General features: G+C 30.1%; 3 protein-coding genes across 3 annotated transcripts; 2 read left to right on the forward strand and 1 right to left on the reverse strand.

The window, feature by feature from the left end:
* On the forward strand, positions 1–1,485 carry LOTGIDRAFT_205140 (hypothetical protein). The gene is made up of 3 exons (XM_009049443.1): positions 1–78; positions 473–566; positions 1,043–1,485. The coding sequence occupies exons 2-3, from the start codon at positions 502–504 to the stop codon at positions 1,413–1,415; spliced, it is 438 nt and encodes a 145-aa protein (XP_009047691.1). The 5' UTR covers positions 1–78; positions 473–501; the 3' UTR covers positions 1,416–1,485.
* Positions 1,486–3,192: 1,707 nt separating this feature from the next.
* On the forward strand, positions 3,193–8,058 carry LOTGIDRAFT_225261 (hypothetical protein). The gene is made up of 14 exons (XM_009049444.1): positions 3,193–3,207; positions 3,326–3,373; positions 3,658–3,759; positions 4,040–4,153; positions 4,350–4,471; positions 4,646–4,769; positions 4,969–5,064; positions 5,275–5,380; positions 5,770–5,845; positions 6,021–6,060; positions 6,416–6,598; positions 6,872–6,935; positions 7,331–7,416; positions 7,933–8,058. The coding sequence occupies exons 1-14, from the start codon at positions 3,202–3,204 to the stop codon at positions 7,984–7,986; spliced, it is 1,221 nt and encodes a 406-aa protein (XP_009047692.1). The 5' UTR covers positions 3,193–3,201; the 3' UTR covers positions 7,987–8,058.
* Positions 8,059–21,408: 13,350 nt separating this feature from the next.
* On the reverse strand, positions 21,409–23,443 carry LOTGIDRAFT_180286 (hypothetical protein; the record flags this gene model as incomplete). The annotated part of the gene is made up of 5 exons (XM_009049445.1): positions 21,409–21,627; positions 21,875–21,990; positions 22,261–22,427; positions 22,691–22,790; positions 23,380–23,443. The coding sequence occupies 5 exons, from the start codon at positions 23,441–23,443 to the stop codon at positions 21,409–21,411; spliced, it is 666 nt and encodes a 221-aa protein (XP_009047693.1).
* Positions 23,444–25,005: the final 1,562 nt, after the last annotated feature.

A 25,005-nucleotide genomic window follows, 5' to 3' on the forward strand; every position in this document is an offset into this window, starting at 1 on the left:
ATGAAATCAAAATGGCGTCCATAACATGAGTTGATTAATAAAGTTTTTTGATTTGACCTTTAATATATTTCATGCCAGGTGTGTATTTGTTTTATTTATTATTCCTAATGAAAATTGAAAAGGATTATTTGCAATTTCTGTTTCAGTCCGACCACAGTGTTTACACAATCGTATATTGCCGCTTGACAGTAAATCGAAAATACTGCCGCTTGACAGTAAATCGAAAATACTGCCGTACACTACAACACTGACTGGTGAACTGAGAGACTCACTGGGAGTGGGAGTCTGTTACTTTAGACTATCCAATCTTTGGATATTTTCACTGTTGTTAGAATAGTGTTCAATACCGTACTAATAGTGATACTGTCAATACGACAATAGAGCCTACAACATAAACTGTAGAGCGATGTATCTATCCTACAGGAATTATTCTAATGCAGAATGAATATAGATATATTATGTCTATTTTCAGGATTATTGAAGTAGATTTAACCTGTCAATATGAATATGAATGTAGTTAGATCAATACAACCAGTTGTTAATTCAATTAGTAGTAGATTGTTCAGGTAAGTTGTATCGGTACAATTAAAAATAGTATTTGTATCAAGAACCTATGACAACAATTATAAAGTATCACTTATTTATGTACCTCTCTACACCTTATTATATTGCTGAAAAGTTAAATACAAGCTTTATAGTCAAACATCAGTCTAATGTCTTTTCAATTATTTTTCCTGCACAGGTAGTAATTTTGAGAATGAAAATAAATTGTTTCCAGTTGTACTGGTTCTTGAACTTAAACAGAATTATACGATGTGTATGATTACTTCATTGTCTTTTATATTATGATTATCTGACCATTGGAATAATAAGTATTATTCAATATTTCAAGATCATGGTACTGTTAGTTGTCATATGTTAATACACTTCTTTGGATTCTAATCAATTCCTGTTTGAAGTTTCACAGTGAAAATTCAGAGATAAGCACAACATAAGTGAAATGAATGATCAAGTTAAGTCAATTTAAGTTTTTTAATTTCAGCACATCAACATGTTTACAAGAAATAAGAAAGATGGCTAGAATGAGAGTTGTTGACAATAGTAGTTTAGGTAAAGCAGCCAGAGTATCAGGACAACCAGCCCGTGTAATACATGTTTATACTAAAAATGGTGTGGCTACCTTAGGTGACAAGGTATTAGTGGCAGTCAAAGGACAAAAAAAGAAAGCCTTCATTGTTGGTGTAAAACAAAAGCAAAAAGCTAAAATACCGCGATTCGACACAAATAATATAGTTCTCATTGAAGATAATGGAGCTCCTATAGGTAATAAAATAACTGTTCCTTTGCCATCACTTCTACGTAAAAAGGAAGGTGACATTACTAAGGTTATGCCTTTAGCAAACAGATTTGTTTGAATATATGTTTAGTAGACATTTTCATATGTGTGGTGTAAGAATGCAAAATAAAAAGTCTTTTTATATCTCAATTTGTTTTTTTTTTGTTTTGTGATTTATGTGTAAATGTAAAAACTATAACTGAGTAGAATAGGCTCAAGAAGAAAGAAGATGCAATAAGGAAAATAATGATTGGAGGTTACATGTATAGTCACATAGTAGTATATTATTTACTTTATAGGTTTAATATGAAATTCTATTTCCATCTGTATCGCTGATATTGTTAAGTTTCTGGTTTGCCCACAATATAATAAAAAACCTTTCGGTTTTGCTTACATACTTAACTGATAGGTTGGTATTGACTTGAGCAAGGCTCCTCTAGTAGCCTCTTACATGTCCACATTGAAAGATAATGTCTACACTTCGGACAAGTTCAAATTAGAGTGCAATTCGACAGAGTTACATCCCTTGATATAACTGAATTTACGTTATAAATGGATTGTAAACACAATAGAGGTCACGGTTGTTATTTCGAACGTTGTGTGCAGCTATATATTCACAAGATGTTTGAGTTGAGCACCGTCCGACAAATGCTTGAATATAGAATGATGACTCGTCATTTCTTGAGACTCTGGCCATATAGAAAAGGCATATAAAAAAGAGAAAGAGTGAAATCCTAGTTTGAGATATTTTTGAAAGAATTATTCAATTTTTTAACATTTCTGGTACTTCTGAAGATTATTAACATATATTCAATACCCAAATCAACCGCCGAAAATGGCGAACTCAGCCCATTTAACAATCAATAACCTATAAAGTATTAATGAACACAAGAGGAAATATTTTTAAAGTCAGAATTCCTGTTTTAATGAGTAAACTCCAACCATTTAAAAAAGCATAGGCCTATATAGTCAAAAGAAGGACGTCAAATTGGGGCATTTCATTCGACTTTGGTCTCTTCGCTAAAGTTATGTTAATTTAAAGGAACAGATTCTCCATTTTCGGAGGTTGATTTGAATCTTGAATATCATATCTATACAGTTTTCAGAAGGAATTCACAAAAATTGTATAATTTCTTCAAAAATACCTCAAACATATACATTGTAGGGTCTTGAGAATTGACGAGGCGTCATTTTAACATACGCGGATTTGGAGTCTCAGATTTCGATGGTGAACTATGATTACTATTACTGAGTAGTTTTACAAAAAAATTACCGTTCTGGGACTAAGGTACAATATTCGTCGAACTGTCCCTTTAAAAGACGAAGGCCTATTCCTCTAGAATTTGATGAAGGCCAGTGGCCTATAGTTTTAATTAAGTAGCAATTTGATTGGATCATACCTTAGAATATACAACCAACCAGGGCCCAGACAGCAAGACTGTAAGCCATAGGCTACTCTAGTTATAGTCTGTCTGTCAAGGGCTCTGATTGGCTGTAATGCGCTGGCGTAGGCCTACGATCAATCAAATTGCCACATTCTGTGATACAAGAATAGTGGCTATTGCAGTCAAGGTATAGGACGCAAGTTCGTAGTTTGACATTGTGAAGATCAGTACTGGAAAGTTTAATCATACTAAGACGAATATTTCGGATTATCTCGATGATCAATGAAGATACGAAAATAATGTTTTCTCTATTCAAAAACCATTTAATAAATATATTTGGAAATTTATGTAGGATGTCTCATTTTGGGAGGATGTTTCGAATTTGATATTTAATATTATACTCATAATACCTTGCTGTCAAATATGTAATACGAAACTATTTGATACGAATCTAATTGCATCACGTGATCATCTGCAGCCATGATGGTGGGTGGTTTCTTTTCTTATTTGATATTTTTCTGGTTTTTTTATAGATTTACGACCGGTAAATAATGGTTTTGTATTTCATTACGCAAGTAATGACAGTTTAAATTTTGTTTTTTAGGACGGAATCGATGACAGTCCTGACCTCTTAGCCGAGGACAATGTTAAGGTAATGTTTTGTTAAAGATATATTGATATAGATATAGACCAACAGGTTCTACAATTGACTACACTGCTTTTTCTACAGCCTATGAATTTGCATTATTAAAAAGATAGTTTAATCTCTCTACCATAAACATCTTAAGTGATATTATATAAAGTCAATGTTGCTAGCCTTTACTCAAGTAGGTATGTGAGAATATGAGTTTGAGTCACACTCACAGGCTATCTAACTTCTAATGAGTCATATCATATTGCTAAATAAAGCTTTATTTTAAATATATTAAATTAAAGAGTCGATCAGATACAGTTGACCTGACAGATACATCATTAGTTGTAGATATATCAGATGCTTTGAGTGAACGAGATAAGGTTAAATTTACAGTGCATACTAAGGTAAGTACACTAGACACTATCTTAAAAGACCATTCAAAGGAATAATCAAAAGCGGTCTCTTAATGAAGGTGACTTTGTTTTGGATTAATCAAATTGTTTAGCAAATGGCCAATAAACTATAAGTTGTTTAGTCTCACCTATATGTAATGTAATATTTTAAGCAACACACTTTCAAGTAATGTAGAAGCCAGACTTCAGTATATCTTGTAGGCTTTAAGAAGTTGAACATGATTAAATTGAGCTTTTTCAATATTCAATTAATTGTTGTTATTTTTTACAGACCACTTTATTGCAAAGATTTAAACAAGCTGAATTCTCAGTAGTGAGACAACATGAAGAATTTATATGGTTACATGATAGATATGTTGAAAATGAAGAATATGCCGGTATCATTGTATGTATACTACCACATTTCATTTTAATATGATAAGGCTTGCAATTTGATAGAACTCTGCAAAATAGTCTTCTGGTCAAATATTAATCTTGGACACTAAAGTAGTTTGTCTGAAGACTCTATTCATGACAAAGCTAAGATTATTATTGCTTAAAATGTACAGTTTCACCTTGAAGTCTTGTATATTGTTTTATAGATCCCTCCTGCTCCCCCAAAGCCAGATTTTGATGCTTCAAGAGAGAAGCTACAAAGACTTGGTGAAGGAGAGGGGACAATGACACGGGAAGAATTTGTTAAAATGAAACAAGAGTTAGAAGCGTAAGTTATATATAAGCTCATATATATTATTATATAGAATACTAGATCAGACTAAAATACAAGTAAATTTAACAACCGTCAAAAGATTTTTGAATTTTGTTCAGTTTCTAGGAAATATGAGCTTGTAACTAGTGTGTTCAAGTAAACTGTATTTTAATGATACTCTATTTTCAGAGAATATTTAGCCACATTCAAGAAAACTGTAGCTATGCATGAGGTGTTTTTACAAAGACTTGCAGCACATCCTGTTTTAAAAACTGATGTTAATTTTGAAGTTTTCTTAGAGTTTGATTCAGATGTAAGTAGCTAATAGTTCAACATTTCCATTGTGTTGATGATATGAAATGCAATGGGTGTTTTAACTTCCTACTTTTGTGCACCTGTTGCTGATAATGATCGGTCAAGATAACTGCAACATATTATTGGGTGTTTTTATTAAAGCTAACCTAATGTTTACAGATAAAATTGTGGGTAGTAAATACATTTTTGTTTTTTAGTTAAGTGTACGTGGTAAAAACAAGAAGGAAAAAATTGGTGGATTTTTCAGAAATATTGGTAAAACAGCTGATGAGGCACTTTTATCACAACATAAGGTTTGTTTTACATTGGTTTCCTTGATGATGAATTCATGACTATTTAGTAGGTATTAATGAACAAAGAAAAAAGTAGTTAAACTAAATCGAATTAAATTTTGTTACCAAAAAATTGTTTTTTCTTTCAGATTGTTATCAAAATGTCAGTGAAACAAACAAAATTCTAATTGTTTTGAGATGTTTTGTGAAAAATATTATTTAATTTTTCAGGATGTTGATGAGTTTTTTGAAAATGAAAAACAGTTTTTAGTTGAATATCATAATAAAATTAAAGATAGTACAGGGAAAGCTGATAGAATGACCAGAGTTCATAAAAGTAATAATTTTTACACTAAAATGCCCTAGAAGCCCCTCTTAATATTGAAACTGGTAGGCCTGGTAGAGTTTGCCAACTAATTCATGGAATGAAAATGAAATGAACGGAGTTTTATGTACCAGCTAATCTATGACCTGATAGTTGAATAAAAAAGGACTGAAAGAAAATATAACTTAAGCATTGATGTTCACGCTAAACAGATGTTCGAAAATAATATGATTAAAAGAGTAGAAACTGTCTCAGTAATGATAAGAAATGGCATTTATCTTTATAAAGTATTTTCTTCCTGACAGATGTTAGGAGAACTGGCAAGGAAATGGTATACACAGGTTACAACTTATTTTTAGTTCTTGTTAACAGAAGACTTTTATTGTAAATTGTATTTGTAGATGTAGCAGATACCTATATACAAATATCCTCAGCTTTAGTACAACTAGCAACATTAGAAAATACAGAATTAGACAAGTAAGTTGATTAAACAGAAAATATCTATTACCTTTTATTAATATTTCTTAAATTTGAAAGTCATATACTAATTTTAATAACTTATTACTTATTATGTGGATTTATTGGATTATAAAGGGATTCTTTTGTAATCATAAATTTTCTATAGTTAAATCTTGTCCTATTATATTTACAGAATATTTACTAAGGTAGCAGAGGCATTAGAAAAGGCTAGGGTAAGATGATTATTTACTTTGATTATTAAATTGAATGGAATACTTCCAGCCTTATCCTTCTAATTGAGGTCTGGAATTTTATTAATACATTATATTCTTATTGTTACTGAAAGAAATGAAAAACTTGCTAGACCTTCAGTCAGGAAACATTATCATTGAAAATTACTAACATACACACAGGGCTTTGTATTGATGTCTATCCTGTCAAATTGCATTACTAAAAATTGGAAAATGGCTTGAAAATATGAAAATAAGTATTATCTTGGTATTATAAGACCTCCAGGTTAGAAAGTGTGTTTTAGTCATTGTTTCTGAATCTGTAAATATTATTATGTATTATTTTTTTACACCATAGAAATTAGAAGGTCGTGTAGCTACAGATGAAGATTTAAAATTAAGTGATACATTAAGGTATTATATGAGAGATTCTGCTGCTGGTAAAGATTTATTATATAGAAGAGCTCGATCTTTAGCTGATTATGAAAATGCAAATAAAGCTTTAGAAAAAGCCCGCACAAAAAACAAAGAGGTTCAACAGGTAGGTGGATATTCACATTTTGGATACATTTGTGTGTATTATTCAATTATTAAAACAAACAAAAAAGTATTGAAAATGTTGATGTGGCTGTTTTCCAAAGTAGAGAGAAATACAAATTTTAGAATCTAAGCCTCGTCTTGTTTTTATGATTATTTCAATTTTAAATTATTACGTGTTGTATGATAGTTCATACTTTATGAAGTCAGATTATAGTAATTACATAATCAGATTTGATCAATATATAGCTATTGATTAGTACCATTCCTTTCATAGGCTGAGAGAGTACAACAAACCTGCTGCGAGAAATTTGAGAAGATTTCAGAAACGGCTAAAAAAGGTTGGCATCTTTTGTAATCCTGCAGTTACTATGTCAGCTTGTGTGGAATTATTCATTGCATAACACAGTAACTCAAATAAGCACATCCATCCTTGAAACTATAACAGCTAAATCTGTCTTGGTAATTAAAGGATAGATTTTGCGATACTCTTCACTTCCAGCATTTCACAATTATTTGTCAAGCGATAGTAATATTTTACAACCTGAATATACTACATACCTTTTGAGTCCTTAAAGAATTATTATTCATTTACCAATGATACATTTATTACCATTTTCATAGTATTGACTTTGTTTACAAATGCTTGTATTCCTAAACAAACAGCCTCTGATGTTAGAATTATCATGATCACTTATATCCTACTCAATTCTAAACTGTTTATTTTTCCTTTCAGAATTAACAGAATTTAAAACTAGGCGAATTGCTTATTTTAAAAAGAATCTTGTAGAAATTACAGAGTTAGAACTAAAACATGCCAATGTAAGATTTTTTTTAGCAACATTGATATTTTGAGATAAATTAAGTGAGCTTATTAATGAAGATAAAAAAGAGACACAGCACATGAAGTACCATTATAATATCCTCTTGTCTATTAAATTTGTTGGAATAAACCTATGAATTCATGTGCATCTTGACAAGCTATTACGATATCTGTCAAATGCATTGAAAGAAGGCACTCTTCTATCACAGAGGTTTGTAAATGGAGTGATTGGATTTTCAGCGATTACAGCCAATCAGAGCCCTTGAAACACTTGTGCATGTAACTACTAGTTCTTATCTACGTTGTGAACTACTAGTTCTATTTATAAATGAAATATTCTGCTTTTATATTCAGTAAAAATCAGGTGCAGTAAATGTCTTTTTTGAAAAGGCATGCTTTTGGTTATAATTTGCACAAGGGAGATTAATTGTACATTTAACCCGTACAACTTTCAAACAAAATAATGTTACATGCATGTGTTATAAACTGATCTTAATTATTTTTTACTATTCTAGGCTCAGATTCAATTACTGAAGAATTGCATAGGTGCATTAAAGAAAGAATCCTAGAGAAATATTGGTAGGGTCGTGCCTTTCATATCATCTGAACACATTTTGTTGAAAAGCTGTTTTTGTTTGTATGGTCTGGTATTATCAACATTTATTGTGTCAAAAGTAGTTCTTGAGACCCTTGTAATATTTCAAACAGTTGTTGTTGTTGTTAGTTTGATACAAACAATTTATATTTCTATATTCCTATTGTTATATAATATAAATATTTAGATATAATCATCATATAAACTTGTCACTGTCAGTTCTCCCATCACATGTTCATATACATAACCCTCCAATATAGATAAATATTCTTTTGGTCCTCTTTGATATGAGTAAATTATACTGCCTGATATCTGAATTTTAAAACCATTTAGGCTAATTTCTAAAACACTAGTTTTTAATATCAAATTAAATCCCAAGCACTGTTTAAAATTGTAAAATCAAATTGGTTATTATAGAAAATGGCTCATGAAGTGTTAAGTATTATGATGTCAAAAGCCATGCATGTCCCATTATATTTGTAAATCTGTATATTAATGTATTTAAAGACAGTCTAGTTGCCCAAGACTACATTATTATTGTAATTAATGTGATAATTGTGAAGCTAAGTTTTCAATATAGTCCTTTTCATGTATTTTTCAGCAATAAAGTCAGAGCGGTTCAGCAAGACTCCTCAAATTGTCTTAATAAACAAGAACAAAAACATGATAATGTCTTTAATAGATGTGTAGTTGATCAAAAATAAGTTTGTAAATCCAGAGATTTCTTGCATAAATATTGTTAGCTATATAAGATGTATTGTTAATATTTTAAGAACAATACATTAATACTGTTATTATTTATGTTAGTAAATATTTATTTTGTTAAAGCTTCAGTTGATTTTTTTATTTTGTTATATTAAGTGCTTTTCTTTTCTGTTAGCCTACAACAATATGTTTTCTTTAAAACCAATTGTCTCATATGTGCAAGTTGACATTATATACTTGTATTATTACTTTAGGAAGGTTAAAAAGTACATGTAAAATGCCTCTTCATTGCTCAGTGATACTGTATTAAACAATCTGAAGATAACTTAAAAAAAGTTCAACTGTAAGAATGCTTGGCTATTAACATTCCACATGATACAGCATTGTATATTTAGTTTTATGCACAAACAATGTAAGAATGATTTCTATTATATTACTGCTATTGATGTAGCTGAGATATTGCTATTGTATAAATACCATTCTTTAACAAAATAATGTACAAAACCAATAAAATGATCACCTGCTTCATGTTTATTTTCCCATACCTTTATTTGAATTCAATTGATTAAAAAAATGATACTGAGTACATCTTTCCTTGAATGAAAATTCTAATGGTCATAGTGCAACTCCACTTTAATTGCTTTTTTGATCATGAACTGAAATTGCCTTTGATACGGATTATTCAATTAGTGCTGTGGATGTTCATATGTATCAAAAACTGGTCCTCTGACACAAATTCTATTCAAAAAAAATTTATGCTATTCATTTTTGTGAAATTGGTCCCTTAATTGTTCTCTTTTGTGAACATAGATATTGTAAAGGGAATGGCCATGGTAAGCAAAGTTCTTTTCTGAAAACATATATTTAAACAAGCTAGGTCATAAATACACTAAAAAATATCACAGAGTGTTATGCTCTAATTTAAACACAGTTAACAGTTTCTTTCTATCACTTGATTCATTTCCTTCTTGGCTATAGGAGGTAAAGGAAGATCTGTAAAATTAGCTGATTTTCTGGAGTGACTGGATAATGTTGTTGATGACCTGGTTAATCCTGACTGATCTTCTGATTGAAGTCTTAGAATGCTACTAATTGGTCTGGGACTCTTTGAACTGGACCTTGGACTTCCTCTCATTGATCTTGGAGTTTCGGTTGGTTGATTTGTCTGGACTCTTGCACTGGACTTTTGAGACATCCTGCTTCCTCCTCGTGATGGACTTTTTCTTTCCCGAGATTCTGAAATAAAAGATATTTGCTGTTGTAAATGCAATTCATAACAGTTTTACTATTGTGACCTTTTTGTGAAATCGCAACAATATTTGAAGTCAAGTGAAAGAGTTACATCATATTAAGTGTGAAATCAGAAAAAATTTTAAGATTAAACTTTAACTTAGAATTTAGGGTTAACAGAGGAGTCAACAACTCTATAAGGGTGTAATGTTCTTGAAATGATGAGGCAAAAAGCTGCTTTGTAGTTTTGTAGCTTTCTCTTGGATTTATTGTCATTAAAGATATCACACAATACTTTCATGCACATACTTTACATGCATATATAATAATCATAATATAACTAATAAGATAAATATTCAAAATGATGATGAATTGGAAAATTGGAATGAACATAAAGATATTAAATAATGATAAGGGCAAGGCAACATAAATAGTAACCATGCTTAGTGGATTGGCAACTAAATTAATAATATAACAGGGTAACTTCAATCACAATCTTCACTGCCCCTAAATACAACATCAAAGAGATATCTGCATTTTGAAGTAATTAAAGGGAAATATTGTCCAAATAATTGCTTTACCAGCTGATCAAGCTCAAATTAGGTGTTAAAATTAAGTCACTGTCATTTGCAGTAATGAACAATATTGTGGTGTCATTGGATTTGAAATGTCTCTGTTGTTCAATTCTGAAAATAATGTAAATCAGCTAGTAAAGTAATTATATAGTCCGCTATATCCTATTAACCTCATGCAATATATATTTAAATTTCCTTGATAAAAATAAAATCATAGTCTATTTAAGCAATTTCAACTATGCTGGATACACAAATCATATATTGACAAAAGAGACAATACTTAAACCATGTTACCTCATAACCTTCTTAGTAACTATAAAGTTCCAGAAAAGGAAGAAAAAAGAAATGGAACCGATGATATTTGAAATAATACTCATGCACACTGTCATAGTTTAAATAAAGGTTTTAGTTATGTTAGAAATTATGTGAATTCCATCCTTAACTAAGGCAATAACTATTTTGAAAACGGAAATTTTCAATGAATCTTTTGAAAACTTGATTAATTTTTTTCATGGTCCAAAGTGAATTGAAAACTATTTCTATTTTTCAGATATTAATGGCACAGAATGCCACAGATTAAAGCTTAAAACAGAAGTTCCATAAACAAAATGTTCCAACATACCTTTAGGTCTTCTTCTAGCAACATTATCTAGAAATTTAGTAAGAACTGTTAACTCATCGTCTAACTTGACAGAAACTTCTCCAATTTTAACTTCTCTTTTCTCAGTTTGTAATAATAATTTACCAAAAGCATCCACAGTTTCTTGATCACGAGTAGCAAAAAACTAAATTCAGGAAAATAAAACAGAATTATCATTGTCTATAGAACTTGTGTCATAAATGTAAAATATTTTAAAAACATATTGTTTTCCCATCAGAACCAATTTAAAGGGATTCATTCGAAGGATCTCTATAGCATACCTATTATAATAAACATAAGAAAAATGCTTATATCAAAATATCAACAGACTACGTGCAACTGTAACTATCTCAATATTGATAATGACAACTCAGGTTGATGACAAGATCCTTTTATTAAAATTTAAGATGAGAAACTGATGGCAAACTACAATTATTCAGTCGTCAGGACAGATTCACATAGATGCTGTAAATTACTGCAAATCCAGTTGCTCTCAGTTGTTGCCATTGACAAGATTAACCTGAGTAATGGTTAATTTATTTAGGGACACAAACAGGATTGTGCATTCATTTCTCAATTTTCTGAAAAATATATTGCCTTCAAATCAGTCAAACGTTCTTTACCTCTTGCATATCTTTATCTTCAGCCCAATGTTTAACAAGTTCATCTAAAAATAATAAATATTACAATTATTATAACAACATCAGATGATAACAATAACAGAATATTTAAACTAAATACATTTATTCCATCTAAATACAATCATGAAATCATACATGGAAATATGTTTAATTTCCAAATTTATGCTCCCAAAACAGCTAAGAAGATAGATTACGCTGCAGTGTGCACTAAGGTGAATTTTGTTTTCACAGCTGCATAAGTCTACTCATTTTTGATTAATTTGAAAGAATTATTGGATCTTCAACATCCTCATCTATAGCACAGATTAATGATTCATCTAAACACTCAGAAACCAACATCAGGTTATGTTATATTTAAACATGTACCACAATGAAACCAGCCCGCTAGTGAGGGTCCAAATTAAAAAATAAAATAAATTCAGAAAATTTATGACAAGTTAAAGTTATCAAATGTTGACTAAACACTGACCTCTGGTATCAAGTAAATTATTTGTAACTTGTACAGTAACTTTATCATTGTCAGCCATTTGTCTATGTATATCTTTAATCTCATCTTCTAATTTCCTACACTCCTAAAATATAATATTTAGAAATTCTACATTTCAGGTGAATTTCACTTAACTCACATATCTAAAATAGCTCAAATTTCAGCTAATTGAATAATCTGTGTTTCTGGAATGAAATCTCACACTGATAATGAAATTGCTCCTTTATTTGAGAGAAAAAGAAAAGATTACCTCCTTGAACTTGCTATTTTCTTCTAAAACTGTTTTTAATTTACAACCCTCAAGGTATATTTCTTGTTCAATAGATTGTGTACTTTCACCATGTTCACTTAACAACTTCATATATTCTTCTCTTTTCTCTTTTAGATTACTACGTAACTTATCCTATGTATATATATTTTCAAGTTTAATAAAGTTTTTGTATCAGCAACATGATGTGTCACCATGAGATGAGCTCTAGTCAATTAGAAATTGGAAAATGTCAAGATGAAATCATTTGACAAAATGTGCAATTTAGCCATATACTTCATTTACCGGTAAATTGATGGGCACAAATATAAAATAAATAAATGTATTTTACCAATGGTTTGATGATCTTTTCTTTATCCATTTTTGATTTTCTTATGTTGTCTTCTAAATTATTTTTCTGAGTTTTCATAACTACAAGAAAGAAATAAAATCTAAGCCTATATTAAACACAACATAAGAAACTTAAGAAATAAAACCCAAACCATCTGATACATATGTTCTTTTAGTAACTCCAAATCATCAAATATTCAAGCCATAGATTTAGCACTATTCAGAAATAATTTTCATATACTTTCAACTAATAAGAAATAATGAGACTAATCTTTTCAAGACTTAAATAGTTTATTTTTGATCTTACCAACTATGTCTTTTTTCATCTTTTCATATTCCTCTGTTCTTGATTGATATGATTTTTCAAATTCTTCAAAAATAGGTGAATTTTCTTCTAAAAACTGTGTTTTATCTGTCATTTCCTTTTCCATACTATCTATGTCTGTCTGAAAAGCACCAATCATAACATACCTTAATATAAGATCTAATGTATCATATAATTACCTCTACAGAGTTCACTTTATAATCTAATGTATCCTATAATGACTTCACTTTATTGTATTATAAATCAAATAAGTATCTCTACTGTGTTTACTTTATAATCTGATGTATCATATAATTACCTCTACTGAGTTCACTTTATAATCTGATGTATCATATAATTACCTCTACTGAGTTCACTTTATAATCCGATGTATCATATGATTACCTCTATTTAGTTTACTTTATAATCTGATGTACAGTTTACTTTATAATCTGATGTATCATAAAATCACCTCTACTGAGTTCACTTTATAATCTAGTGCATCATATAATTACCTCTACCGAGTTCACTTTATAATCTGATGTATCATATAATTACCTCTACTGAGTTCACTGTATAATCTGATGTATCATATAATTACCTCTACTGTGTTTACTTTATAATCTGATGTATCATATAATCACCTCTACTGAGTTTACTTTATAATCTGATGTATCATATAATTACCTCTACTGAGTTCACTTTATAATCTGATGTATCATATAATCACCTCTACTGAGTTCACTTTATAATCTGATGTAATATATAATTACCTCTACTGAGTTCACTTTATAATCTGATGTATCATATAATCACCTCTACTGAGTTCACTTTATAATCTGATGTATCATATAATTACCTCTACTGAGTTCACTTTATAATCTGATGTATTATATAATCACCTCTACTGAGTTCACTTTATAATCTGATGTATCATATAATTACCTCTACTGAGTTCACTTTATAATCTGATGTATCATATAATTACCTCTACTGAGTTCACTTTATAATCTGATGTATCATATAATTACCTCTACTGAGTTTACTTTATAATCTAAAGTATCATATAATTCTTGATATTGCTTCTGCACTTGTTCTAATTCTGATTTTAAAGTTGATAATACATTTTCATCTTCTCTTAATTCACGTTGGAGATGAGCGCCCTGTAAATACCAAGCTAAAAGTTAAAACAATGACTTTCCTCAACATGTATTTTTGAATTACATTCTCTCATCATTTCATTGTATTAAATTAATCTAAAATTGATACATGTCTTGAAATTTGTCAGAGTCACATTGGCTAATTTTTTTAAAAGGAATAGGAATAGACTCAAAATTTATAATCCTGACAAAAACTGTGGCTTTGATTGCCCATTTTAACGTATTTTCAGTGTATCAACAGAAACTGTATTAGCTGTAACTCCATCAATATTTGTCAAAAGCATGTTGTCTACCTACCTCATTTGTTAATTCAACATGTTTAGATTTGCCTTCTTGTATCTTAGTATTAACTGTAACTAATATTTTCTGTGTGTCTGATTTAATTTCTTCTAGAACTTTGTGAACTGAATCTTTCTTTGTCTGCATTTCCATTCTATCTTTTCTTTCTTTCTCTACTTGTTCTCTTAAATCATCCATTTGGTTGTTTAACTGGGCCTCTACAGCTCTATAAATATATAAAGTCTATGGACACAAAGGCATAAGTGTTTATTTTCTAACATAATGTTTACAGCCTTTCTGCCGAGGGACCTAATTGGCTGTATTCGCTTCAGGAAGGTCGTATATCTTAATGACTTCTAATATGTGCTGATGTTTTATATTCAGATATGACTTACTTGTGTGATTCTAGTATATCAACTGTTTGTTCTTCTATCTCTGTATTCTCTGTTTGTAATTTACCAACTTCTTCAGCTTTTCGAGATAAAGCATTTTTTGCTGCCTGTAATCTGAAGAAAATATTTAAAAGTATGAATTGATGGTGATTTTGATCAATTCTTTATGTATTAAGTAATCAATAGCCTATAGCTATAGAATAATCTCTTCATCCTTCGTCCTAAATAATTCCAGATATATTAAGTATCATTGAACTCCTACAGCTAAAGATACTGATATAGGGCATAGTTATACTTACATTTGATCTAAATTTCTAACTTTATCCCCATTAGCCAATTTCTCTTCTAGCCTTGTTTCAATTTCTGAAATAACAAAATTTACATATGATGTCACATAAAGCAATGTCATATAGTAATACTGTGATCATAAGGGTTGCGCTCAATTGGTTAGTTCTGAACATTTTCAGCTTGTTGCAATTCTGGCTTCAATCGGATGATACGCAACCTGATATGTCATCATTCAACATTTACCCTTCTATTCCTTTCTTCATTATTTGGAATTCTGACTTTTTACAGCACAGGTGGAACACATTCTTAATTCTGTTACAAATTGTTATATGGAACTCACCAATTGAGCAACCATGATATCAAGTCTATATCAAGAGTTATCTCTCTTGGGAGAGTGATTGAGGGCCTGAAAAGATGGTGGTCAGAATTTTTACCTGTATTTTTTTATCTTTTAATCTAATCTATCAAACTTCAGTACAGTGCAGTAAATTTAATTTGGTCTCCAGAAGGCTAATGAGTATACAGAATACTATTTTGTACTAATATCAAACTATTATAAAATAATTTTTGTGCATACCTCTCTGTAGGCCTATAGATTTATCTGTAAAACCATCATTCTTTACCAGTTCTTTTTCAACATCAGCTTCATACTGTTAAAATAAATATTAGTTTATAAGTTTGATTTTTTACAATGTACATGTACATATAACCATGTCCAAGAGTAGATCAAAGATCTATGTAAAGACCCTGGAGCCTGTAACTCTGTTTTTTAAGTTTTGAACTTAATAAGTGGAAAGGGCTTGTTGGTTATTGACTCTGAATACTTTTTTTTCAATGAAAGCTCAATACACACTGTACATTAAAGAGCTCCAAGAAATCTGTCCTTAACAGGGCAGAAGCTGTGCATTGTACAGAAACATATTGTGTCATATCAAGATACATTGTAATAAAATATATCTTCAATCATTTACTTACTCTTTTAATTTTTGCAGTAAGCTCTTCTTTGATTACTGCAAAGTCTTCATGGGCTTGACTCGTGGCAACTGATATTGCTACTCTGTATTGATAATAGCATAAATAAGTAAATATTTCCATGAATAGAAAACTGGCATTACTTGGGTGTCTATTTACAATACAATTCATGTATCACCAATACCTTGGTGGAAAATTCACATAATAACTTTAAGTCCTACCCTTTATCCACCAAATTTTGATTCATATCAAGTTGTTTCTTTAGTTGACTATTAAGTTGTTTTTCTTCTTTTTCTAATTTCTTGATAGTAGCTTCATAGCGACGTACTTTCTACAAAAATCAAATGAACTTTGTACCCAATGTGGTTTAAAAAAAAGATAAAAAAAATGTCTGTACTTTACAAGGTTAACATTAAATTTTGCTGATGCTGTTTAAAAAATATTACAAACCATGTTAAGAACATTATAATTAGTGGAAATGGAAATCAAAATAAATATTGTTTTATGTAAATTAAATGGTCAAACCTTTTTAACTATATCTAGTTTACCAACACTGTCTTGTAACTGATCTTGTAGTTCATCTAATTCTCTTTAAAAAATAATATAATAGAATTACTTTACTTTGAACACTTTGCCTCAAATGAAGAAACATCATTCAATGAATAGAATAGTTCAGCATAGATATTTTAGTACATCTAAAGATAAGGTAAGATTCAAAACAAACATGAGCACTCTTATTTATATTTAGGTAGGGTTAGTAGTTATGAACAAAATATAAGTGTGGATTATGTTACAAACTACTACGTATTCTACCCAAAATCAAAACGAAATAATCGCTTGTTTTTATTTATACCCTGATGCATATATATATATATTTGCTTGATAATCTTGGTTTGCTTTATAAGATATGACAATAAAATCAATATTGGATTTGAATTGGACAAAATACCATGAAAACACTTACTTTTTCTTCTCTAAGTTTATTTCTGTTTGTTCTTTTGTTTGATCAGATGTATCAGCCTGAAAAAATAATAAAATGATCAAAATGTATTTCAATTCATTTCAGTAACAATAAGGCATTACTTACAATTGCCATTTTCAGGGGATGAATCTAGACACATATGGATTTGAAGGTTCAAATTTCAATGGTAAGCTGTGAACAGTATTAGCTTAGTTAAAAATAAACTGAACAATAAAAAATCTTTTTAAAGTTAACTCACCACTGCACGTTTTAATCTTTTCTTTTCATGCCTAGCTTCAGTCCTTTCTTGTATCAAATCTTCTTTTAATTGTAATATACCATCTTCTAAATCAACAATCTACAATTTATATAAAATATATCTAGAATAGTACTGATAGTAACAACATTTATCTTTGAGATGAAATGTAACATTCTTCTTTTATAAATTCATATTTCACATTAAACAATACTAAAATGTCTGATATAAAATAGAGTGTTTAACAAATCTCTTACATTTTGATTGGCAGATCTGACTTTATCTCTAGTTTCATTCAATGTAATCTGCATACTGAAAAATAAAAAGTACATATAATGTAGCCTGCCGTTATTACAGCCCCGTCATGAGGGTAGAGTCAAAGAGGTATGGCCACAGGCTTGTAGTTTTTCAAATTTCATGGGAGAGGGTCTTAAGACCCTCTGCTCTTAGTTTAGAGGAGACAAGCAACGCTCGCCCCACTTAGACACAAAATCCGAACTCCAGCACCAATTCACTTCTGGCGACATGGTTGCATTATTATAATCCAATTGCTCAAGTGTTCCAGTTATCAACTCTCAAAGGTAACAGTATAAAACACATGATATAAATCACTGTTCACAAATCATAGAAAGCAGTGAAAAGAGATCATTTTTAAAATAAGACATTATCATATTGTATATTATTGACTATAGATCTGTTTTATTAATATTAAATATCATATCTCTTCTATTAATTATCAAACATAACATACCTAGCTTTTTCAGCTAAACGTTGATTTAAAAGTGAAATAATTTCTTCATGTTGTTGTCTTATCATTTCTCTCTCTGGGCTAAAAATAATAAAAGATAAGATTAAATGGAGTTTAATCAGGCTCAAATCTGACAATGTTATGCAGTGTGCATTGGGAAATTTGGTCAGAACTGCATCATTCTATTCATAAAGTGAAGTTTTTGGCTGACACAGATGCTAATGTTAAAAACAAGCAAAAAACTCTCTATCTTGGTACTAAAAGAACAAAGATCATATCTTGTCCTTTCAGCAGCTCTCTTGGTCTGCATGATAGACACTTGAAACATTGACAAGAAACTTAAAAAAACGTACTGCAATAGTGAATTTTCATGTTCTAATTCTTGTTGTTCTTTACCCATTGTTATAATATTATGATTAATTGTATCTAGTTGACTCTGTAAATCCTCTAAACTTTTAGTGTTAGACTGACGAGCTGAATTGACTGCCTCTGAAATGGAAACAAATCATTGGAAAGTGCAACTTATGAAAGGTAATTCTACTTTTGAATTATCTGCATTTGGATAATTATGTCTAGTTATATTGTCTAGTTCCAATGATACAGGATTGTGCGATCAAAGCATGTTATATCAGTTATCACAGCATCAATTTTAAATCTGAGGTTCCTGCAATTCCACTAGAACTAAGTGTTTGATGACGTCACTAATTGAAAAGGGCCTTATGTGATATAAGCACACTTTGTGATTAGTGACATCATCAAACTTTTGTGGAATGGCTGGAAAAACAGGTGTTTGATTAAAATAAAAAATTTTGAAAATCTCCTTACAATCCCTTTAAATACCGGAATCAAAATTTCAATACTTACTCATGATTTCATTTTTTATTTGTGAAGGTAAAAACTGTAATTTATGTCTGATAACACTGGCTTTTATTGTTTCTGTTTCAAGTTTATCATGCATTCTTAATCTTTCTTTGTCCTATAAAATATAACAAACACTATCTTCTTCTATTCAGAAATTTATATCTATAACAATCTTTTCTCAAACAAAATAAGATTTTTCAAATGACTCATAAGTTAACTTATGTCAGCTTTTAAAGAATAAAAGTTGTCTACATGCTTGCTATATTCAGTGATAGCGCTTAATTTCATCTATCTTTATACTTCTTCAAAATAAATTATAAAAAGCTGGAATTTAAGAATGTTGACAACTGCCTTAAAGTCTCAACAGTTTAAACTTTCATTCAGCTTATAAGCTTATATTGATTGGACTCATTGACCTTGAGTGAAGCAAAAAAGAACAGGATACAAATATATTTCATATACATACCAACTCCCTAATAGCAGCAATAACTACATCAATATTTCTAACATCTTTATCTTTAAAACCGAAATCAACACTTCTCAAGCGAACAGCTACAAATAAGAATTACTCAAATATTTTAATTTTGTGATTTTTGAAGAATCAATTGTCATTCTAGTGTACTCAAATTTTATTGAGATAAAAGCTTAGCCATTAGTAGTCCAAATAAATATTATCTTTTTAACAGTCAATAACAAAATTAAAAATTGGAATGAAAACAATGATTGATTGATTAGCACATACTTGCATTAATACAACATGTTGTTTCGACCTCCAAAACCTTATAAAAGAAGACTTACATAAATCTAATATTATGATATTAGATAATTGGGATTTACATTTTTTTTTATTAGTAACGTAGGCTATTATTATTACTAATTCTGTTCTCAAATGAATATTGTCTGAACAAATTAAAAAGTTTTTTTAATTTATTCAATAATTTTAAAGATAAATGGAATATCAGCCTCAAAATAGTATTGACATCAGAACGTCTTTGCGTTGATAAAAATATAATTGTTTGTAAGTTTACATTGAAAAGGAACACATTTCTCGCCTAGAAATTTCAACCCCAAAAAGTCACAAATGTTTATATTTCTATATTCTAAGACTAACAGTACAATTTTGTGGTTGCTATTCCAATTGTCATAAAAATTGGATTCAAAAAGAGTTTTTACTTTGCTATCCCCCTGCTGATAGGATACCATATCCTAGATTCCTAGATTATGAAAACTGTAAACATCATCAAACTACTTCTTTTTTTTACTCAAAGCCATAATATAGTGAACGTAATTGTAGGCCTTCAACTCTTAATAAATAAGTTAATAAAATAACTGTCCTTCTACTAAAAATGAAATGGGGAAATAGGATAAAACTAATGGATAAAACATTCAGTAATCATACATAGCTCCTCTAATTTGCCAACAACACTGTTGATGTTGGTTTCTTCTGTTTGTAACGACATGATCTTTCAAATATTTTGAGCTGTTAAATGTAATTATGCAAAAGAAAACACTTCTTCAAAGAAAAAGCTGCAAATGTCGGCCATTTGTAAACTAAAGGTTGTCATCGGAGTATTTGTGTTTTCTTAAGGAAGATCTGTTAAAGGGAGTTAATTTGTCCGCATTCAGACTACAAATAACAAATTAACCCGTATGCTGAGTGGTATATATGCATAGACAAGACACAATTTTATATAAACGTTGATCATTTTCAACACAAAATTTAATTTTTTTATCATTTATCATTCTGACTTAAGAAATTAAATGTATTTAAACAAAGTAGATCATTTCACTCTCCCTCCAACTCCAACAGACAAAAATGATAAGTTTTTAGATTCTTTAATTCTTTTAGAGATGTAACATAACTCAAATTAAGTTTTTTATATTCTTAGGCATTCATTAAATCTGTTTGATTTGTGCTTTGATATGATAGAAAAATTAATAATAAAATATTTTCACCGTTAAAATAGTGCTAAATACATGAATTGCAGATCGATATAGAAATTATAAAACAGAACTTGAATCACGTTGTGACTCAAAGTTACATAATATGTATATTATAATCAAATTTTATATGTAAAATTTATTGAGAAAATATAAAAGTAAAACTATGAATGAAAATATATCAGTTATAGCAAGAGTGAAAGTTGATTTTGAAAGTGATTTTCTATAATCTATAATTGGGTACATTGGGTTTTAATTTGATATGAATTTTATCTGTGAATATAATGTTCGATTAAGAGAAGCGATGTTCACTCTATGCAAATGAATAAATTGTCACTCAGTTATCCTTCCCCACATTTTATTCAGGTATCTGTTGAGTGATCCATTTCTTTACTAAATCTAATTCTTTCCTATATAATGAGTGGCTAAGATTGTCAAATGAATGAAATTCTCCCTTCACTCCCAATTTTTTCAATTGTTCATAGGTGTTGACTCCCCAGTCATAATGCACTAATTCATCATCTTTTCCATGAGCATAGAATAATGGTGGTACTGGAATTTTAGCTGCTTGAACGGCCTGAAAAAAACAATTCAAATAACTGATACTGACAGATGGTCTACATTGGCCATTATCAAATATCAATGCCTAAAGTGACACAAGTATTGTGCAATGGTTGTTATCATTGTCAATGGCATTATAATAGAAAAAAAATTTATCACTCTAAAAAATGACTATCTATTTAGGTCTATTTTTTGCCAATTTGTATGCATATCTAGGGACAATTCTTTAAAAACAACATTCACAAATAACCAGAGATACTTACATCATACACACTTGATCCTGTATTTAAAAATCCTGATAACACAAAACATCCTGCTACGTCTGGATGGAATCTGTATGCCATATGCATAGCTAAACAACCTCCCATAGAAAACCCTCCTTTAAAATGAGAAAATCAAAATCTGTTATATATAACAATAAAGAAAATATCGTATCAATATATTTTAGTTTCTGCACCTGATGCATTTTGAACTACATGAAAACCAATTAATATATATACCAACGTCTACAAAAGACATTTGGTTAAGATCAATAAATTTTCAAATTGTTGCAGTATTTTTCAATTAAATGGTTAATTTACAGTTAGCTCTTGACAAAATCCTTGATTTAGCACTAAATATTCAATAAAAAATGTGTATATATGCTTACCCAAAATTATGTTTTTCTTTGGTACTCCTTTCTCCACTATATCTGTGATTAATGGCTCTAGATTTTCACACATAGTTTTTACTGATTCTGTTTCTGGCACATTCTGAGAAATATCATTCCGATCAAACCATACATTACTTAATGCTCCACCAGCTGGTGTGTAAGGCCTTTAGAACAAAAACACTAAATTAAACTTTTTCAGCTGGGAAAGAAATTGTTAACTATTTAACTATAATATACGGTACCTTATATTGTAAGCTCAACTCTTGTCAAATGCAATTTTCTCATTGTAACATACAACCACTTGGTAGTATTTAATAGAAGATCTATTTTAAGGTAATTTAAAGGGTTACAGCAGTTACTCATCTAAATCTTAATAATAATGCTAGACTATAATACTATAAAAAATAATTTTCCGTTGGCCCTATACCTAGCTGGTGCTGTAGGTAAAACAACATTTAGATGTGGAAATGAAAACTCTTCACCAAGTTCCATCTTAAGCCATTGCCTGATTCCTGTACCAGAGTCACCTAGGACATCAAACAGAAAATAATGTTATAAGGCTTTGCTTCTTGCTCAGTAACTCTTACTGAAATACTCGACATAATATAAATATGATATTGGCTTCATTAGAATTTTTCAACTTTTAGCAGTTAAAAATCTTAAAAATCTAGCTTGTAAGCCTATGAACTATTAAGCCTAATCCAACTTTCATAGCCTACTAGTACTAGCAAAGGACAACAAAGCAAATTTTATTTTTCATTTGTAAGTAAAACAAAACGCTTAAAACAGATATATCAAATCTTTAGCTTTTTAATAAGAAACACTTTTTTCACACTTTAAAGATAAGTTTGCCAGGCAAAGTAATAACTGCCCACTGGTAGCTTTGTTTTTAAATGAAAATATTTTGCAGTACTGGTACTGTATGGTAACAATCACCAGTTTGAAATATTCATCCTGTAGGCCTAGTCAAAGATTTCAAATATTTTCTGATTTAATAGATTTTCCATCCTTTCATCATTCGCCAAGGGTGACAATTCCATCGAACAACTTTTTAGGTTGTTTTTTGATAATTATTGGATGGATATTTGATATCTTGGTCAAAATCAAAATAATTACCTGATCCATGAAAAAATATCACAGTGCCTAAACACTTTGAAGAAGAATTTGTTATGGTTTGCATCAAAAATTTCTTTAATGGAATTGACATATCAAATTTTAATTCAATATCAATAATCAATGAGTGAAACAGATTGATATGCTCAGCTACTACTAGTACTAGTAGTTTCTACAAACTTCCTCAACTTCCTCGTGAAAAGTTCATTAATGGTTTAGACTAGAATTATTGACTTAGATTCTAAGTTAGAATATCTGCTACCAATCATGTCCAATGTTTTGCCAGTAGGTCTATATTGCTTGGATTTCGGGTTTTGCTTTGCGATTCGGCGTAGGCCTACTAAGTTTATCTATTTGTCTTTATGCCCGGTTTCTTGGAACTTAAAATAGTTGATAAACAACAGTACATTCAAATTGTTCGTTTCAGTTGTTTCAAAGCTAGGAATCTGTACACCTATTATATACTCTCTTGACGAATTGACACTGTCTTCACGTCCAATTTTAGTGTCCTATGCTGATTCACTAAATTGTTGGAATTATTGTAATTGTTGAAATAGAATTAAAAAGCGAAAATATTGTTATTCTTATGAAACGACGTAAAGATTCTTAAACAGTAAGTTATCAAAATCTAGTAGATTATTATGGCAGACATATCGCCCTAACTCAATTTTTCTGTTGTTTTGAGTATGTTTCAAATTACTTGTTTTTGTTATAATATTGTAATATATATATATATCGACTCTTAAATTTGTACACCACCACAGACTGTCGATTACAATTGATCAGTTGACATAAAAAGTTAGCCCAAATAATTAATAACTAATCTTTTCGAGTCAAGGTCGAGAAAATGTCAGGAACATTAATTCGAGTATCTTCAGCTTTCTTGAGGCAACAGAGGCCCTTTAATTTGAGACACCAGCCAAACTATGCTACAAATCCACAAGAAGCGGCAAAAAAAGCAGCAGAAGGAGCTAAAAAACAATTTGATAAGCTGACTGAAGGGAAATCAAGAGAGGTAAGTTCCATGCCAATGTCATGCTGTCGCTAAGTGAAACTGAATCGAATATTGTTGGACTGCTTAAGCATTAAGTAGAAACTATAAGTTATGTTGTGTTAGTTATATCTCAGAGAACTGGTGGGGCGTTTCCTGGTAGAAATATGCATTCGAAAAAGCATGTCCAGTATACAGTTCTATGGTCAGACAGTGTTACCTACAGTGGCTACCGTACAGTAGTATTAACTACCCTATTTGTTTACGTTCACCAATGAGGCAATAACTTTATGGAAAGTCATAAATTTTCCGATGGAAATATCATGTGCAACCCGTCATGGTCATGATCCAAGTCTATGAATAGTGAACTTTCAACATCATGAGGCTTACAGCTAATTTGAATCTATTAAAATAATGCTCTAATAAGTTGATCTAAAATAGTCTATTGCTAAAAACTAGATTCTTATTAAACCACAGGCAAGCTGAGTTTCCAAGATGCTATACAAGTAGCTAAGTAGGCCTTTTTAATAAAATCAAGTCATAAAGTAATAAATTTGACTTTAGGCCTATAAGCTTACTGGTATACATCTTGTGTCATTGGATCTGCCAAACATTTTACTTTTATACGCCCACATGAA

Source organism: Lottia gigantea (assembly GCF_000327385.1).
Source record: "Lottia gigantea unplaced genomic scaffold LOTGIsca_136, whole genome shotgun sequence".
NCBI classification, from domain to species: Eukaryota; Metazoa; Mollusca; class Gastropoda; family Lottiidae; genus Lottia; species Lottia gigantea.

Excerpts from the sequence above, each read along its gene's own strand:
- LOTGIDRAFT_205140 (XM_009049443.1), top strand. The coding sequence starts at position 502 with ATGAATATGAATGTAGTTAGATCAATACAACCAGTTGTTAATTCAATT. Across the intron at positions 567-1,042 it reads ATTAGTAGTAGATTGTTCAG|CACATCAACATGTTTACAAG; the intron begins GTAAGTTGTATC and ends TTTTAATTTCAG.
- LOTGIDRAFT_225261 (XM_009049444.1), top strand. Across the intron at positions 3,374-3,657 it reads TAGCCGAGGACAATGTTAAG|AGTCGATCAGATACAGTTGA; the intron begins GTAATGTTTTGT and ends ATTAAATTAAAG. Across the intron at positions 5,846-6,020 it reads GAAAATACAGAATTAGACAA|AATATTTACTAAGGTAGCAG; the intron begins GTAAGTTGATTA and ends TTATATTTACAG.